Raw genomic sequence first — 19,234 nt, forward strand, 5'->3', positions numbered from 1 at the left:
GCCCTCATCCGTGCCAAACTTATGTGCATCTTCAGAACTAGCTCACCTTCAAAGTAAGGTGTGTGCACCTGTGCGAGTGCGTGCCTGTGTGCACTTGTGCCAGCGATTGTGAGGTCTTTTTTTTGCGCTGAATTCAGGCAACTTTTTGCTTACTGAAATTCAAAGGACACAGCCTGCTAGAGTTTGCATTATGTATTCTACAGCTGCGTGTTGTTACAGATAGAAATCAACAGGCAGCGTGCCGTGGAATTAATACGCAGTGAACATTTTCATGACAGCGTATAAACTGAGTTACTGCATTGACTTATCATACTGTATACTGCCAGTATTGATATTACAACAGTGTTACAGGGCTTTCTAATGTTATTGTTTGCTCTAAACACAACCATTTAAAAGCCGTCTGCACGTGTCTCAGTTCTGCTGTGTTGATGGATTACACTGTATTTAATGGGACTGTAATTTCTGAATCATTTCCAAGAAGTTCCCTTGAAAGAACTATGTAATTAGGTACTTATTACAAGGAAAAAAGAGACTGTATTAAATTGGTACTTTTGCAATGAATGAATCCTAATTAATTGCGGTGAAGTGTCTTGAAGTCAGTGCAGCAGGGCAGCTGAATCTGCAAAAATGTGACATTTGTCGACATGTATGGATGAAATTCAATATGTCTTCATCTTACAATAATATGTATTTGGATTTTAAGAGAGCTATTCTTTAAAGGTGGGGTATAATGCTAATTTCAAGCTTCATATTTCACTCTGTGATACCTGTGGAGTAGCTTAGCATAATTTACAGTTAAACATTTTTTTTAACGCTCTCATTTATCTCACACTGGTGCTCTGTGCAGGCCCTCATACAGCCTCTGTACGACGACTCAGTCAGCTCTGTCCCTTCAAGAAACCCCGCCCCTACAAGCCCACTTTCTTCTGATTGGCCAGCTCGCCGAAGCCTGCTGAGGCTGCACACATCACAGTGTGTAGAAAAAACTGTGTGAAACCTGGCGTTCACAGCAGCCTGCAGACTGAGCTGAGAAGCCTGGGGATTACTCCAACATATTTTTACCTACAGATTTGAAACTTAACCGACATTTAGTCTGAACAACCAACAGTGTAACATTATATATTTGTCTTAAACTGTGAAACAGCATAATACCAACTCTTGTAGGAAATGTCTACCCCCTACAATTAGTGCCAAATTACACAGTCCTTTAATATATTAAAGAAATGTTGAAGAAATTAAATAAGAATAAGAAATAAGTATCAAACAGCATCAGTTCTCTGTGCTATAACCTGACTGCAGTTTCTCAAAAATGCAGCTATAAATTCAGATAATGTAATCCTGGCTTTTCAGACTACTTTGCCTAAAACGTGAGGGAAGATAATGCCAGAGATCTGCGGGTTAAGATTTCTTAAGGAGGGATTAGATAATGAGTGTACTAAAGTACCGAGCAGGATGTTTAACACCTGATTATAATGAACATTCTTATTGTAAGAGCTATTTTAAGGCATGACACGGAGACCACAGAAGTCACAGGTAAAGGACTTTCGGAGAGAGGCTGTCTCTCCTCTGAACAAACGGCCGCGCTGCTCTCAGATGGTCAAACTACTCATGGAGGCAGAAGCAAAAAGCTTTTAGCTCTGACCTTTGATATTTACCGCCAGTTGTGGAATCAAGAGCAGGCAGATAAGAACCTGCTGAAAGATTGACGAGCTTGTTTGTGATGCAGGGACTGCTTAGGAGCAATTGCATTGCTTTGTGAATTTACAAGCAGAGCTGGAGTTTTAGAAGCTCTTCTCTCTTTATTGTGTACAGGGGAATTTGTTTTTGACAATTGGCCACCTGCTGCTGCTCTTAAGGCAGTTTAGAAGCGGTTTTGTGGGAACGTTTAGAAGGGAAGCTGTAACTCAAAATCCCATTCTGCCTCAAGAATGAGAGAGAGGCTTTACATAGTGTGTTTTGGCATCATATAACTGTTTCCTATTAACATAACATTTAAATTCAGCACAGACTTTCTTTGGGAGGAAATAACTCTTCTCAAGCTTGAGCGCATTAAATTTAAATACAAACACTAAAACTAAACAAACATACTCGTGCAGTTTCTGTTAAACAGCCACACACTTCTCTGCTCCTAAAAGGCTCTAAGCGTGTGTGTCTGCATGTGTATGCACCCAAGTGTGTGTCCTTATGTAGTTGCTCACCATCCATGTCCAGTCTCTGCATGATGATGGCCAGCTCCACCTCGCTGGGCATGTAACCCAGGGAGCGCATGGCCATGCCCAGCTCCTGTTTGGAGATGAAACCATTCCCATCGCGATCCAAAACACGAAACGCCTCACGGATCTCTGCAGGACAAGCAAACGACATATCAAGGAGTATAGTGTCTGTCTGGTGTAAGATGTGAATGTGTCCTACGCCAAGCCTTTATTATGTCATTTGTTTTCCTCTACTTGAGTCAGATGCGTCTGAAAGGTCAGGAGCTCATCGCAGCAAATGAAAATATCTGTCCATCTTTATTCTTTATGCTCATTAAAAACCAGAGGCTGAGTCTGAATTGATTGTGGGACTTCTGCAATCTTCCTGAGTGTCTGTGTGCGTTTTGCCATTAATTCACTCGTATCTTTCTGGAAATCTGCTTTTCTTGCTTTGTTTTGTAAAATTTGTGCATCGTTTTCTTCAAATTGTCTCCCTCTGTGTGTTTAATCTTTGTGTTTCTGCGTGATGTCTGTTATTATATTCGTGTCTCTGCAGATCTTGTGGTCGTGTGAATAATGACTGCTGTCTCTCAGGAGCAAAGCCAGAAATAGCGTGATGTTGTCATAGCGCTGCAAAAAACCTCTTAGTGAGACGGTCTGTGTGGATGGCTCGGTCATCAAACTGCTTGACTTTGACACTTGAGACAGCTGTTTGCGTCCCATCTTTCAGTGGTTTCTTTTAATCATTTGCATAATCATTCTGTAACGTAAAGTGGTTATTATCTATTCTCTTATGGCATGGAAGGATTTAATGACTGCTTGTATGTTAAAGGAGTGACTGGAACCCCTCTGATTCTGTGGATCCCCTCAGCTGTACAAAGTTTCCGCTCATTCTTTTCATTTTCCAGCTTCACTGTTCTGGTTCACTCTCACTGCTCTTAAAGCATTGTTTCAAGACGCAGCAGGAAGCTGTTTTCTGTGATAAAGCTCTAAAAAAACCACCAAAAGACCGACACAGTGAGCAACTAGCTGGTGGACAAAGTGGAGCATTTATCTGCTAAAAAGGCAAATAGTCCTCAGGAGGTGTGAAAGACTCACAACAGAGATAAAACAGAGTATAGGATTTACACATCTACAAATAAATGATTATGCGGCTCTATTTCTGCTAGATAAGTGAGTGTGAACATGTTCACTCTGTCAATGATATGTTAGACAGTCTTCACAGCTAAGAGACTTTTTGGCACTGGAACATTGTGACTAATCATTATTTATTACTTGTTATTACACGGCTGTGTTAAATACTTGATTCTGATTGGTTGATTACGGAATTCAGAGGTCTGCTATTTCTCGATAACAGGTCGTTGCTATGAAGAACAGACCATTGCTAGGGATGCGGCTCGAATCACACAATCTGGAGGACTAACAGTAATCATATCAATCTGCTGAAAGAAGTCCGGTAAATTTAAAAGAGAAAGCGATAAAGGTTAAAAGATGCAAAAACTGAAGGCTACGACAGAGAGATCTACAAAACTGAAGACGCAGGAAAACGCATAGTTTGGGATACGGCGGTGAATGGAGAAGAAAATGTCAACAGACTCCGACAGTGACGAGACTGAAAAGCTCAATCAGGTGCTGCACTGATTCCTGCCGTCGCGTTCACCGTGTCTCACTGCACCATCAGAGGAAATGTTTCCATTCAATGTGAGTAAAAACAGCTCTGTTCTCGCCCGTGTCCTGCTCACCCTGTCTGGGTTCCATTCTGCCGTAACAACCTGCTCACTATACATTATCCCTCATCATTTATTACACTTCACTGTAAAGTTATATTTTATTTAGCTTTTAGCATTTTAGCAGCTCAGAACCTCCTTCGTTTCCAAAAAACCCCCGTCCACACAAGCACGGTTATAAAAAAATCCCCATCCAAATGAAAACACAAAAAGACAACAGAAACGCTGTCATGAATGCCTCACCAGCAGGTGGCGATATAACCCAGTCATGCAAAGAAGAAAAAGAAAATCGCGGCCAATTAAAAGTCTGAAAAAATCTATTGCGGGAAGACTACCTGGCGGGCTGCAGTGGCGCATTGAGGAAGGGGAAGGATATATGAATACAGTGGACGAGTAACTGTACATACATGTGTAAACAAAGCACAATACTCTGTTACTCATCCACCAGTCACTACATGGCAGCGACTTTGCACTGTTTTTCTATTTATGCATATCTACTGTCACACATTATAATAGTATAATATCACACTTTGGTACATATACTTCTGGTTTTATTACCTCATCCATACCGTGCAACTATGTCTGTGCAATTACTTCTCATGTGCAATTGTTATTTATACTGCAGCAGGGCACTTTACTTATCATGAACCATATCAACATGATACACACCGTGTGTGTTTGTGACTTGGTGCAATTTTTTGGTACAAAAACTTAACCATCCACAATAAGTGAAAGGTGTACATATATATATATATATTTATATAGTGTATATATTTATTATTAATATTATCATTGCATTTTATTGTCTTTTTATTTTTTATCCATCACTTGTTTTACCCTGTGCTTTACTTTGAGCTGTTGTAACAAGTGAATTTCCCCCAGTGGGGGATCAATAAAATCTTATCTTATCTTAAACATGTAAAAGTCATGTTAGCAGGGTTGGAAGCACCAATGTTTTTGTCACGTCCATCATTTAGTTTGGAATGTCGCCTCATTTTTGACGCCTCACAAAAGGAGATAACGGCGCACAGCCTGATGCCACGAGTCAAAAACGCTGTTTACCCCATCTACACGTCTCCATGGAAACAGAGTTTCTAAAAGTCTTCACCCTGGCTGGAGTTTTACATAAGATCCCTTTTCAGTGACCTAAAAGGGCGTCTGTGTGTGGATGAAAGGCCAAAACGCAGACAAAAAGCTACCCGTCTACGTGTAGACATGGCGTCATACGTGTATGAATCCATAAACACATTTTATGCTGCTGTGTAAACGATTGCTGCCATATTGACTTTAGTTGTGGATTTGATATGCAAAGTGGTTAAAGTGTCTAACAGTGCACCTGACCAGAAGATACTCATAGGTTTAGATTTAAAGGGCCATGACAAACAAACTTAGAGGACGTAGAAAAATGTAAAAATTGCTTTAAATTTTCACTTTCAATTGTGTGATCTTTGTCTTGATCCTCATAAATCTCCTAATGTAACATCAGGTGGTGTCAGTGAGATGGAGTAATGCATGAGATGAAATTAATGATTAACAGCTTTTAGCAGGTCTGTGGATGCTGCTGAAAGGTGCTTCCCGGGTGCTGATAACAGGATTTGACATTAACTGAAAGCGCCGCAGCCTTTCTCTCAGGCAAACCAAGGTGAGGGTGATCTCCCACTCCCCTTCCCCCCTTCCCCCTCCCCCCCTCACGCTCTCTTTCCTTGTCTCTCTCACATCTTTATACTTATTGTATTTTCGAAACCCCGACGGGCCTGTACCAATCCCTCCACGCAGCACAATCACCAGCAGCCCTGCCAAGAGCGTTTCCGACTCTCTCCTCCCACATGAAAAGCTTCCTTCTAACTCGACATTGTAAGTAAACGCACACAGCTCATGAGGTATCTGTTCGTGCTGCACAATTACTCAAATCTCAGAGGAAGCTCTTAGAAAATACCCTGGTCAATCTGCGGCTAATTGCCTGTCAGTCAGTTGGCACGAGGTGGAAGGAGGAAGGCGGAGCTTTGGGCTACTGTGAGGTTATCGACTTCATTAAGACAGCAGAGACAGAAAAGACTTTTCGCGAACGAGCTCTCCATTTTTCTGTGGATATTAACACTTCAGGGGTGGGAGAGGGTGTCATTTCAGCTGGCGCTCGGCGTTTGTGCTAATCTTTATAGGAGCAGCACAATCGAGAAAAGTAATAGCCTGCTGCACGATGGAATTTAAATCACAACTTCCCCGAGACTAATCCCTTTTCCCAACTTAAACAATGAATTTTACATGAAGTTCATCTCTCTCTGTGTCTCTTAGACGGTGTGTCATTAATATTCTCATCCTGACATGCCGCTCCTTCCTTCCTCTGCGTAATGAGTCAGCCTCAGATCTGCCTCCTTTGCCCCTCTTTGCTCTGTCAGTTGCGTGAGACCCGAAACTTCGGTTGCAGACCCCATATAAGCCAGTAAATATCCCCCACAGCTGATAACTAAACCCGAGAATCGAGCCACTGCCTCCCTTTCTTTTTTCACTCTCGCCAAATAAAGTGAAAGTCAGAGGCGGATGGGGGATTGGGAACGCTGGCGAGTGTGTGTGCGACCCCCCAAAACAAAGTAAGATGTATTTGTATGCAGCTCAACAGTGAAGAGTACATTTTCAATCGAGCTGCTCCGTGATGTATTACTGTGCGATGCCTGCGTGTGTGTGTGAGCATGCAGCCTTTCCAGCGTGCAGCTGTGTAATACGAAGTCGACCCCCCTCCCACCCCTAGGACTGTTCATGTTCTCGGTGTGATTGATGAAATGCCTCAAAACCAGAGAAAAGGATACGGAGCCCAACACAGGGGTGATTAACTAGCCTTCTATCTGCGCTAACAGATGATCCAAGAAGAACCTTCAGCATCTCTCTGAAGTGGGATTAGGAGTTTTCAAATGCTGGCAGCAAACACCACGGATATTTTGTCCACATCAAACAATCCCATTGGCTGTGTTGCATCTGTGGCTGACAGGGCCTAGATAATGCTCTATCACAATGTCTGGAGTCTGAGAGTCTGAATTCAATTTATATAATAGCTCTACATAGGTCCACATTACTTTACCCTTCTCGCTGCCCTTGACAAACAGAGCGCAGACACAGGACAGTCCAGCTAATGATGACAAGACGTTTCAGTCACCGAAGCAGCTCTGCCTCCACAAAGCAACTGTTTCGCTGAACTGGGTTGAGTCGCACAAGAGACATCGGATTAAAAGATTTATGCGACAAAGTAGTTCATACCAAAGCTCATTCGAGCAAACTACAATAGGCCACATGTATAAACACAAACAAACAGCTTCAGTCGGGAAACACACTCTCATGCGCTCCGTCCTCGCACAGTGAGAGGATTAGCTGTTTCTTTCTGTCCAAAGGAACACATGTCAAATGCATGCACACGTCGCGCTGTGGAGGCACTTGTTTTCTAGTTACATCATAGAATAGCTTCAATGTATTGTCAGTATGCTTTAGGATCACTCATCCTGCGGTCACACTGGAACTCACTGAGCACACACTGAATAGACTACATGAAAGGAAAACTTATGACTTGGGTTTCATTATCTGGCAATGATCGATTTATACATAAAGATACGATCTCGGAGATTTTAGTTTCGTTCTCTTTTGCAATAAGTGGTAATTGCAGGAGGACACTTCCCAATTTACCGTCTACGGTTGGCTCCCTTTGTCACGGTTGTAACTCTTGATTTTCCTCGCTGACGGTCGCTTTCCTTGTTAGACTGTTTGCCTTCATCTGAGCGTCAAATTTGTTTCTTTTTCTTTGGATTTTCACTTATTTTTGAAGTTGTATCTGTAGTCATCCATCTTTTCTTTGTTTGTTCAGCCGTAGTAGATTACTGTTTACTCGCAATAGAGAGCGGAAAAGCAGCCGCTTAGCTCCGCCTACCCTCTCTGGCAGACCTACCACTGCTGGCTGATGGAAAATGCGTCACTAACTGGGCGCCGCTTGTGATTTTTTGTCAGCACAGACACGCAGTCTATAATAATACTATATACTGCAAATGCAAAGGCTTTCATCAGTGGGCCATAGGCTCAATCACCATTGTGTTACCTCATTCTGAGAGAGATAGTGACTTAACAGACATTTATTCACATGAAAATCTTCGAGATTATTACTCTAAAGCAATGCTGAGCTCTGAGAACAAAGCTTTAATCGAGTCTGATGAGGCTGAGCACAAGCATTCAACTGATCATACAGGTCGAAAACAAGCTGATTAGATTCCAATTTTCTGAGAGCTAACACTTAAAGTGAGATGCTAATTAACTCAATTGCTAATGCACAGGAAAACTGTGAGTGCACAGATGAACGAGGAAGTCCATCAGCAAACTGTGATGGATGTTTACAGAAAACAGTTTGAGTTGTTATTTTTCCACATCTACTTTACTGAATAAAAGTGACTTACCCGGGGGTTTGTTAGCAACCTTTCTGTGAGGCACTTCAAAGAATCTCACTGATGGACCTATTTTTAGCAATATGCCACAATCCCAGAATTCCAGAGTAGCTTTGGTGAGTGCTAAGTTATTATATCTTAAACACATGGGGAATGGGCTCTTCTTATAGAGCGCTTTTCTAGCCTTCTGATCACCCAAAGTTACACTACATGCTTCATACACTGACGGCAAAGGCCACTACGCCAAACTCCAATCAGGATCCAGGCACATTCATACACCAAAGGCTGTCGACTGAGAGACAAGGACTCGCCACAGCCGCCCCCAGTTGATCCTTTGAGTCCGGCCCCCCTTGGTTACTGTTGCTACGCCTGTCAAGCTATCGCACCGGCATGTAAACATTATGGTGTTTTCAATTATAACAGTGAGCGATGTTCCAAAGGAAATAATAGCACACTTCTGGAAAAATAGTTCAAAATATCAGAGAGAAGTGGACAGAAAGGACGACAATACGCATTTGAAAGCAACATCCAGAATATAATTAGTCAGCGGAGTGTTGAGAATGAAGAGGACATAAAAATCGAGGCAAAAGCTCACCGGTCCCAGCGTAAGCGTCAGACACCCCACGTCTTCACAATTCATATTAAGGACAATCATACAGGAGCAGCAATGTTCCCGCACAGCAGGGTGAGTCAATCTATTGTTTTATTTTAAGCTAATGGTTAGTTATGACTCCCTGTAACTGTCATTATATGTTTTAGCACATGAACAAAACTAAATGATCCCACTTATTCATTTTGTTCAAAGCACGTCGGGCTATCGCTCGCATATAGTGGGTTTGGGATTCCAAGTTGGCCTACATGATTAGTGACCAACCGGGTTAAGTAAACTCAGAGTAAGTAGTAAACCTCATAAAAGAAAAATCCCATGTTGCGTTATCCTAGCAAAACGAAGGGAATGGTTCTTTTTTCCTTTTTAATCCATGCCCGACATCTCTCCTCTCGAGTTTTTGGCTTCGGAAAAGCGAAATATTTGACACCCCCCTCTAAACTTTGAGGATATCTGCTGTCGTTGTTGCAGATTCCATATGCACACCGCTTCGGCATTTCTCCTCGTTCTGAAAGCTTGACAGGCCTCCTGCTTCTAGTTACGGTTTCTAACGTAGGATTGCACAGTGGCTGTTCAAGAAAGGTTAGCGAAGGGTTAATTACTAATGGTCTGAGCTAAGTTAGAAAAAATGCTCTAATAAACCATATTTTTAATCATAATAACACTTGATTAGAAAGCCCTTGTTTGAGTTCTTTTTGAAGTTGTCCTATTAAGTCATTTTGGGAAAAAGACTGATCAGCCTGGAAATTACAGATAAAGTAAAAAAAGAAATGCATTAAACAAATCTAACTGCAATCTAATAAACCATCAAGGCCAAATGTGTTGAATCTATAATAACACACTTTTACAAAGGCTACGCTGAAAACAGTGTGTTTGGTTGTTCACATACAAAACACACGGCATTGCTTTAAATAACGGGCCAGCGTGAGCGCTGCTGGAGTCACTTTACAGGAAAGATTGATTGAAAACTTGGTTTAAGACACTAATATCAATCCATTGGTGTCCTTATTCAAGCCTGGTCATCTATCTTTTTGTTCTGTCAGGCACTGCTTCATACCGAGTCCTCCGACTGAATTTCTTTCACCATAATTGGAAACCAATGCATCCAGTCAGCCTCTGACAAAATGGCTAAATGGAAAAACTTTTCCCCGGGAGAATTGGAGCGTTGTAACTGCATTGTTCCACTAGTGAAACATTAATTGCTAATACCCCACACTTTACTCTCCACCCCCACCTCTTCCTCTCTCTCTCGCTCTCTCTCTCGCTCTCTCTCTCTGTGGGCACACTCACCTCCCAGCTCCTCGGTGGAGATGCTGGTGAGCTGGAAGGCTTCGCTGCCCTCCGTCAGGGAGCTGCTCAGGTAGTTGTCTGGATAGAGCAGGCCCGCCCGCACATGGTGGAATGGCATCTTCTCCCTGCAGAGCACACACACGCACAGATTCTAAATAAACCTTGCAAGTGTGTAAGTGTGTGTGTGTGTTTGAGTGGAAGAGACAGAAACACACAGGTGAGAAGCATTTGTGTGCATGTGTACTGAAACCAGGGCTACCAGCGCAGCCATGAGCCCTTTTTAGAAACACAATCTCCTGTGGAGGGAACATTGTTCCTTCCACTCTGCTAATGCTCAATTCTGGGAGAAACCGCTGTCTCCTCGTGGCACAATCACAGTGACAAATTATGTAATCTCATTATAATTCAATGGAGTCACAAGAAAAGTATTCCACTGTTATTGTTCTGATAAATACCACCGGAGTACAATCAGGAACTCGGTATTATCTAGCAATCATTCTCTCGCCGTCTCTCTCCTGCTCGCTCTCCGTGGAGGACAGGCATAAAGTCCTGTCACTCTGTATTGTTTCTTCTAACCCCACGTCAGATCCTCTGACTTCCCCTTCCTCCGGATAATCCCCACTGCCACCCAACTCCTCACCAAGAGACCTCAGGGCTTGACGGGGCATCAATCAGCCGCGGCCCCTGCTGTCGTACGATCAGAGCGACTCTGCTTTGATTCATGTGAGTCGCCCCCCTGAGGGCTTTCCCAGTGTAATATTTTGACACTTTTGGCAATATGCTTCATGTAATATTCCTGCCAATAGTACACGGTGCACTGAAGCGAGCCGGGTGAGGGGAGAGAGAGAGAGAAACATGGAGGGAGGAAGAGATATCCCAGGAGTGTTTCGTGAGCGGGCTGCTGCCAGACAGGAGAGATTGAGACAGACGAGGAGATGTCTTTGTCACAGGAGACATTGTCAAAGTATAAACATCCTCCTCTCCTCTCCTCTCCTCTCCTCTCCTCTCCTCTCCTCTCCTCTCCTCTCCCAGACTTTAATCCTCCGTGGATTTTGGAATCAGTGCGTCGGAAGGGGAAAAGGACACTGGCTGTGACTTTAAGACAAAGATGGTGTAAAAGGTTAAGAGCCATGGGACAGGTGCAAGTCTGCTCTGGTGATCTGTAAAGGACAGCAGGAGAGAAATGGCTGTGTATATGTGTGCATGAGCAAGAGATAGTGTGTGTGCAGAGAGGTGTGTGTCGGAGTGTGTCGGTGTGTGTGTGTGTGTGTGTGTGTGTGTGCATAGTTTGTGAGCTCTGAGGAAATTTAGTCTTCAGTCCATCTGCTCCTGGTTCTTCTTTTGTCTCACTCGCACATTAAAGCTACTCAGCGTGTATTTGTTCTGCAGACCTGAGTTTCAGCCAACAAGACGCAAACGCTCACACACACACACACACACACACACACACAAACAAAGGTCTAATTGTTAGATCATTGTCCAATTACTCACCGGTATTCTCAGAGAGCAAATACCAGAATCCACTCTTTAAAATGTAACACACTTTGCTGTTACAGCCTTAAACCATGTCTCAAAAATGCCACAGTCTCGCTTGATGAGGTATGTTAGCAATAACGTTTTTGCGGCATTAAAGCCCTTATGTGCTTTTTCCAAAAGCTCCACGCCCTAAATTCATGCACGCAGTTGCGAGGAAAGGTCTCTAAAATTCCAACATCTGCTGCCTGAGAATAAGTGAGGCTCAAAGGAGGAAGCAGTTGTTGCTGTGACGGTGTAGCTCCGTTCCTTGTGGGTAAGGCCGTGTTAGAGGCCGAGTGCAGTGCAGAACGCTAGCTGTTGCTAATTGGCTGGCCTGCCCTTGAGCCAATCCGTGTTCAGTTTAAAGAAATATGTAGTTAATAAATGTGAATGAAATCAATGCTAAATTGACTGCAGGTTTTTCTAGTCTTGCAACCACTCAAAGCTGCTTTTACACTACATGTCACATTCACCCATTCACACACCGACGGCTATGCCAATGGCAATTTGGGGTTCAGTGTCTTGCCCGTAGACTGTATAAAAAGATGGAGGACATGACAGCTCCCTAAAAGTGAAGCCAACACGTGGAGCGCCCCCTGCTGACTGGCAGCAGTACAGGTCATAAAGCCCGCCTCCTCCATGTTAACAGATGGGACATGAGTCAAACGATAAAATCAAAATACACATCAAATAAATGTTTCTCAAACATGGTTTCTGTCATTATAGTTAGTTCTTATCATGCTGATTTATGTCAAAGTGTTCATCTGACAAGTTTAGTTTTAATTAGTTATTTGAGGCTGTAAAAAGGATGATTGACAGCTCTGTTGACAAATACGGTTCCTGCAGCCGATCTGTTCTGGATTAGCAGAGTAGAGGAGAAACACGTCGTCCATCTTTTTATACAGTCATTGGTCTTGCCCAAGACAACTTCGACATGTAGAGATCGAACCACCAACCTTCCGACTGAAAGACGACTGACTGTACCACTGAGCCACAGCCGCCACATGATAAATAAGAATCAGTGCAAGGCTCGGCAACCCCTCTACTACGCTGTGATGCATTTTCTTCAGCTTTTTCTTCATATGAATCAAGCAGAGGTTAACTGGAATACGAAACATCAAACATGATCATTCTAACAACATAACAAATGGGACATGGGGCATGATGTTGTCAGGAAGCAACAGGTTTGAATACAAATGTATGGCTGCTAATCAGTTAGAGAGACTAAGTGACTCAACCCTCTACCGACTGCACCACTTGACAATAATGTTTTGCTGTCTGTGACTGATGAGGCCTTTAGGTATGCCAGTACATTTGCACACTTGATAAAACATGCTGGGAATATACTTTTATAGCTTTTTGGGCGTGCCATAATTTGCCTGTTTGCATGTGTGCAGCTGAATTTAAGCGTGTTTGTTGTTCATTTTGTGCACAAATGTACAAATTTAAAAGGTTTATTTTTGAGTGTACAAATGCAGAAGTTGTGAACTAAACAGTCCATGTGCATGGTTACATTCCTAAGCTGACTTTATTAGTGTACCTGCAGATGATGGTGGGATGAAGATGCCTTTGTGAGTGGCTTTTCAAAAAGTCATAAATCCTTAAATTAGTCATCTCGTCAATAAAACAGGAAATTATAAAATCAGAAGACAAATGAATAAGACATATGATATGAAATTAATATGAGAATGTATTTTAACAGTCCATCTGCTCACACGATTGTTCCCCTGACTGAAACACCCACTCACTCATGGCAGAAAAACCAGCAGACACGCAAACACATACATCAAACTCAGTCACACACTCATTCTCCCCTCTCTCACTCGCTCCTTTTTTTTCGCCCATATATTTTTGGATTGTGGTTTTTCTACTCGTGAAAACACAGCCTGTTGTCACAGAGACGGACATGAGAGCTGACAAGGACAAGCTTTAGCAGAAAACCTCCATCTGATGAGCCTCATTGCCTGGCTGAGAGCTGGAAGAGGAGCGCCAGCCAGACAGACGGACAGACAGATAGACAGGTAAAAAAGAGAGAGAGGAGGAGGAGGAGGAGGGGATGAAAGGAGCAAATGAAAGCGTGGCTGACGGACGGTGTTTGAACTGAGGGGTCACCTGCACCCCGGGGAGCACAGTTTCAAGTCTGCAGCGCGGTGATCAGAACGGATTTAAGCTCAGAGGAGAGTGAAGAGGCTGAGATCAAGGGAGGGGAGCAACCCAGATGAGCCAAACGCTGGGAAAGAGGAGAAAGGAGAAGTGTGTTCCCCGCCTCCCCCCCCCCTCACCTCCCTCTGTCCCCGATGGAGAGAAATGCATTAGCAGAGAGGCAGAAAAGCATGTACAACAGTGCCATCACAAGCAGACAGAAGCAAAAAGACAACAGACTCAAGCTTTATCCGCTACATCAAAGGAAGCAGGTTGTACTGCAGCAGCCACCAATTAACCATAAAAACATCTGAAAATGTGTGATTCAACTTCATCTATGGACTCTGCTGTGACTGTGAGAGCTGTACGCCGGCCAGACACACTTCAAGATGAATCAACAAATTATTCCCTTTTTACTTTAAGCCACTGAGACGTCAGTCAGCTCTCTATGACTTCTCTAGTTTTGGCCCCCGCCGCCTGCCAAACATAATGAGAGATCACAGCTGATCAGCTGAAGCATCAGAGCTGGATGAAGGTAAACGGCAACTCTGTGATTCATCAAATAGACCAAACAAAAGAAGAAGGACGTGCCGCTTCAACAGGCAGCCAACAATAAAAAGGCTTCTGATTAGATTTACAGCTAAACCAATAATAAACTGATTACATCCAAAGAACTTGCTCTCTTTGCTTTATCAATGTCACATTATCAGTGTCCTGCTGGAGTCACCTTGGGCAAAGAGAGGCAGCTTCCACACAGCTGTGATCTCTGCTGTCTCTCTCCCATCCACGATTCTGCACTAGAGAAACGTTTCTGCAACAGAGGAGCTTCTCGTGTTGTCGCCTACAGCTTTCTCTCACAGAGGTCAGCCTGGGTCAGACCTTTCTGATCACATCAGCAGCTGCTGCACCAGGTTAAAGCTGTAGTGCTTCACCACCAGCCCAGGAAGAGGAGATGTGGACATGCGCCCTTGATCTTCTATCAGGTGGTCTGGCACGACGCTCCATGGATGTTAAAGAGTCATAGCAGCCAGGAAGAAGAGTTAGACACCCATGATGGTGTGCCACACTGCGCACATCTGCAGAGGAGGGTTCCCACGCTTAGAAGACGCTGCTGCATGTCACCCTCATTTCACTTATACTAAGGTGTCTAAAATTAAACAGAAAAACATAAACATTCATGCAATCATGGAGCCAAACTACTCTACACCCACACCTCCTCATGACAGGCACGCATACTCTTACAGCACCCTCCTGGCAGGTCTCCCTCAGGGAGTCAGATGATGGATGTGTGCGAGACAGGTGAAAGATCTGGCAATCATGCTTTATGACTCTGGAGGTTTAGAGCATCAGGCGATGAGAATGAATATAAGTGGGTTTTAGACTGCAGCCGCTCTCATTTATCAGAAACCTGTGCGTGAACTGCTACAGCACGGTGAGCACGAGAGCGGCTGATGAAGCCACAACGCATGATGTATAGTGTGTTTGATAGAATGCTTTACATCCCGCTGCGTGTTGAGACAATTATACTGTAATTACACTTATAGCGTGCGTGTGATGGACCTATAATCACCCAATCACACTGATCAAACCCACGCAGCGCGCAGTGACGCGCGCGACGCGCACAAACAGCTGGAAAGAGGTTTTCAGGAGCAGATCAAAGAGTCTACATGCAAATAGACACAGACATCATTGTGTTTTCAGGAATCAAACACACAGATCATTTAGGCTGTCAAAACACGCACTGAGGTCTATTTACACACGCGCACGCGCCACACATTTTCACAGCTTACAACAGGTGCAGTCGCCCGCGCGGCTCTGCGGCCATCAGCGGTAGCGACGCATGGGCGGTCGATCAGATCAAGGTAATCACCTTTAACACACCCACCCAGAGGTGACACGCTGACAGCCTTACCTGCCTGTGTAACGAAGGGTCCCCCGGTGACAGATTCCCCCCGCTCGGTTACAAAACCGTCGGCGGAGACGCTGACGGTGTTCTGATGTGCCAAGATGTGTTTAGTCTGTTTGCATCCGTCCTGTTCTCTGGAGGAGTCCGTCCGACAGCCAGAGATGGACTCATTCAGTCTGTGTGTGGGACCAGCCTCGGGGATTCACCAGTCTGTCATGTGCTCCTGACTTTTCAGACAGTTATTGTAAAAATATCAACTGGTTAGATGAGGAGGAGGATGAAGAGAAATTCTGTCCGCGTCGGCTGAAGCACAAACCCACATTTATGGCCTCCCATCCGATTTCTACATCTCACTTCTCATCGTCATATCTTGGAAATTTGGGATGAAGCAGTTGGTAGGTAGAGTGCCAAGTCTTCGTCCTATCAGCTCGCCCAGACGGACGCACCCAGCCGCCCACGGGTCTAGGTCTGAAGAGCCGCTGCTGTTGTTTCCTGCTCATAAAATCATAAATCACGATTTAAATTCAATCTTCTCTGTCGAATCAACACGTCGGTGAGGAGAGGACGGTGCCTTAGGGTGCAGATCGGTAGTAAAACAGCGGAGGGGATCTCCCGACGCTCCCGCTGCATTTATCTCAGCTTCTCCCGGTGACAGAGTTAACCCATTTATCGGTCCAGTCCGGTAAGGGAGGGGCCACATGGGGGCCACGGCGGCAGAGGTGCGAGTGCTGGTAAAGGTGAGCGGGCAAGATGCGACGCCTTGGCGCTCAACAGACGAGAGCTGCCTACTTCAAAGGTGTGTGTGTGTGAGAGAGAGAGAGCGTATCGAGAGAGGGAGAGAGAGAGAGAGAGGGAGGGAGGGTGTGAGGTCCGAGCAATTACGGTTTCAATAGATCAGTGAAGCTCTCCCCTGAGGAAGAGTGTGTGTCTGAATGTGTGTGTGTTTTCATTTAGCCATTCTTCACTGCTTTAAGAGTCATTGATGACCAATTATGGTGCTTAGGAAATGACATCAGCCGCAGTACTTAAATGATGCAGTGTGTCTATCCTCCCCTCTCGGCTTCTTCTTCCCCACGACCCAACCGAAATCTTCATCCTCCTCTTCGCGGGTAAGGATTCAAGGCACCTTCCTTCACCCAAACCTCTGTCATTAGACGTCCTCTTCCATCCTATTTTGGGTGTTTTCGCTCTCTGCCTCTGATTAGAACCCCCCTCCTCCCCTCACTACCCCATTTACATCCCCAATTATATAATAGCCTGTGTGAAGTTTCTGTTTCCCCCCACAGCAGCAGCAGCTCAATTGCAGCCTGGAGCTGGAAAACTGTGTCTCCTGCGCTGCTGCGCTCTTCAAATTAAAAGTGGTTGCAGCAACTTGTTTAACCACCCAAATCTACCCCCTCCTGCTGATTGCAATGGGTTAATGCATCAAGTGTGCCTCCGACTGCTGTTTTCACCTTGAGGCATCAGTGAAAAGTAAATAAAACACCAGTGAGTCATGGATGTTTCACCCTGGTGCTCTAACAGCATGTTGGGCATATCTAATGAGCCTGACAAAGGGTTGGAACAGATTTTTCTCTGGGTTTATGGGAAAATGAGGCCAATCTGAAATACGAAGTCATTAAAGCTTCCCTTTAATTCTCTCATAGAAATCATGCTGAAGACCTGGAAGTCTTCTGAACACATGCTAGTCTGTGGTGCAGATTTGTTGGCACTGTCCATGGTGCTGAAGGGCTTTCTTGAGCAGAGGCAGGACAAGTGAAGGTGAAGTGATGCGCTTCATGTCAGCATTTCCAAACACACTCACCTGCAGCACTGCAGCTTTAAATTAGATTTAAGTTTGTTCAAAGGCACGAGGATCGTCCTCAGAGAGAGTTAGAGGATATTTCCTTTTCATACCTCACCTCTCATTCCATAATAAATCCATAAATGTCATTCATTAAATACAAAGACAATCAATCTTGGGAAATTAAATCCGTTGAAGATTGAATAGCCCTTATATGATCCAAAAAACCTCCATGACCACTTCTTGACTTTTAAAAAGCCCAAATCTCTATAGTCATATAAGGAATATATGCAGCATGACCAATTAAAGGAAAATACACCACAAAGTGCGATAGCTGTTTAAAGCTCCTGTGGAGTTTTTCGCTGGTTATGAAACAGACTGAAATCAATTCTGATGTCTGTATATGAGCTAAAAAAGCAAACCAGACAATCAGCAACAAGATTGATTATTTCTATATAGTTATTTTTAATGCCTGAAACTGCTGGTGGGCGGGTAGGTGTCAGAGGAAGCGATTAACTGCACGCTGCCTTTGTTTACATTTTCCAGGGCAAAAAAATAAAGTGAGTGACACATATGACTGTTAAAGAAAGCAGGGTGAGATTTTGTGTTAAAAAACACCACTTAAGCTTGCACAGGACAAAATCAGCAAAGAGACAAGAGGTACAGCTTTGTCCACAGGGGGCGCCAAAATCAACACAAACCTTAGGTTCCTCACAGGAGCTTTAATATAAAAGATGGAGGATATCAAATCACAAACGGGGGTGACGCACATATTTTCCTCTATTGTTCTTGACGTAAAGACACAAAGATTCAGGAATGTAGGTGACTATGACATCATACCAACAAAGCAACACATTTAATTTGTCACATTCAATAGAAACACTCAAAGTTTATTGAGTTACTTCTCTTGAAATGTCCAAACTATCTTTATGTAACCATACACAGTAAAGAAAATAGTTCAAACTTCCAAAAATTAGTATTTCAATACTTCTGTAACATGCGACAGTAATGTCTTTGCCTGTTTGTCTTGTAACAAAATGTAATGATGGTCAGGTCAGAGAGATCTTGATCTCTGATTTAACCTGGTTTCATGACTAAAACATGAGGGACAAATAGATAAATGAAATGGGACCATAATAGCTGAAGCCTCCAAAACAGCATCAGTGTTACTTGTCATGTTTAAGTATCTTTACTGGATAGATGAACAGCATTCTTTGAAAAAAAAGAAATTCATACATTTGTTTTTTTTGATGATGTGATTGGAAAACGCATTGGTCGGGTTGACATTTGGCGAGTGTGAAGGCCATAGCTCATAATTTACATCACTTTCACTCTCATCAGCTTGTGTACAGTTTGTCGTTTAGTTTGTCATCCCTCTGTGGCTCTAAAGGGTAGACTTTGGCTTTGCACCCACTGACGGTGACGGTGAATATTGGAATGTTAAACCGAAAACCATTAAGTTCAATCCACTTCTGGGTCCAATCCACTTCCTTATCATATTACCGCAGTCCATCTGCTGTCCTAAATGGACTCAGCTGTGCGGTGGGTATCTGGTGAGGTGATAATCTAAAATCTCATGGTGAGTTTAGCACAATTTTCACAGGTGCTGAGAAATCCAATTTATTGCTTTTTTGGGGGGAGGTAGGTTGGTCATACA

The 19,234-nt window shown here is 43.8% G+C and overlaps 1 protein-coding gene across 1 annotated transcript in view; it reads right to left on the bottom strand.

The window, feature by feature from the left end:
* The window catches only part of caln2 (calneuron 2), a 32,277-nt gene extending 15,848 nt beyond the window's left edge, over window positions 1–16,429 (bottom strand). The window contains exons 1-3 of the mRNA XM_069666337.1: window positions 15,801–16,429; window positions 10,232–10,356; window positions 2,199–2,342 (exon numbers count right to left, since the gene is read on the bottom strand). Coding sequence (XP_069522438.1) covers window positions 2,199–2,342; window positions 10,232–10,349 — 262 coding nt within the window. The 5' untranslated portion in view covers window positions 10,350–10,356; window positions 15,801–16,429. The remainder of the gene's footprint in view (window positions 1–2,198; window positions 2,343–10,231; window positions 10,357–15,800) is intronic.
* Between the last annotated feature and the right edge of the window lie 2,805 nt (window positions 16,430–19,234).

The sequence above is a fragment of the Semicossyphus pulcher genome, unplaced genomic scaffold (assembly GCF_022749685.1).
Source record: "Semicossyphus pulcher isolate SPU_LCO1_2020_fin unplaced genomic scaffold, fSemPul1.0.p SCAF_10, whole genome shotgun sequence".
Classification (NCBI taxonomy): domain Eukaryota; kingdom Metazoa; phylum Chordata; class Actinopteri; order Labriformes; family Labridae; genus Semicossyphus; species Semicossyphus pulcher.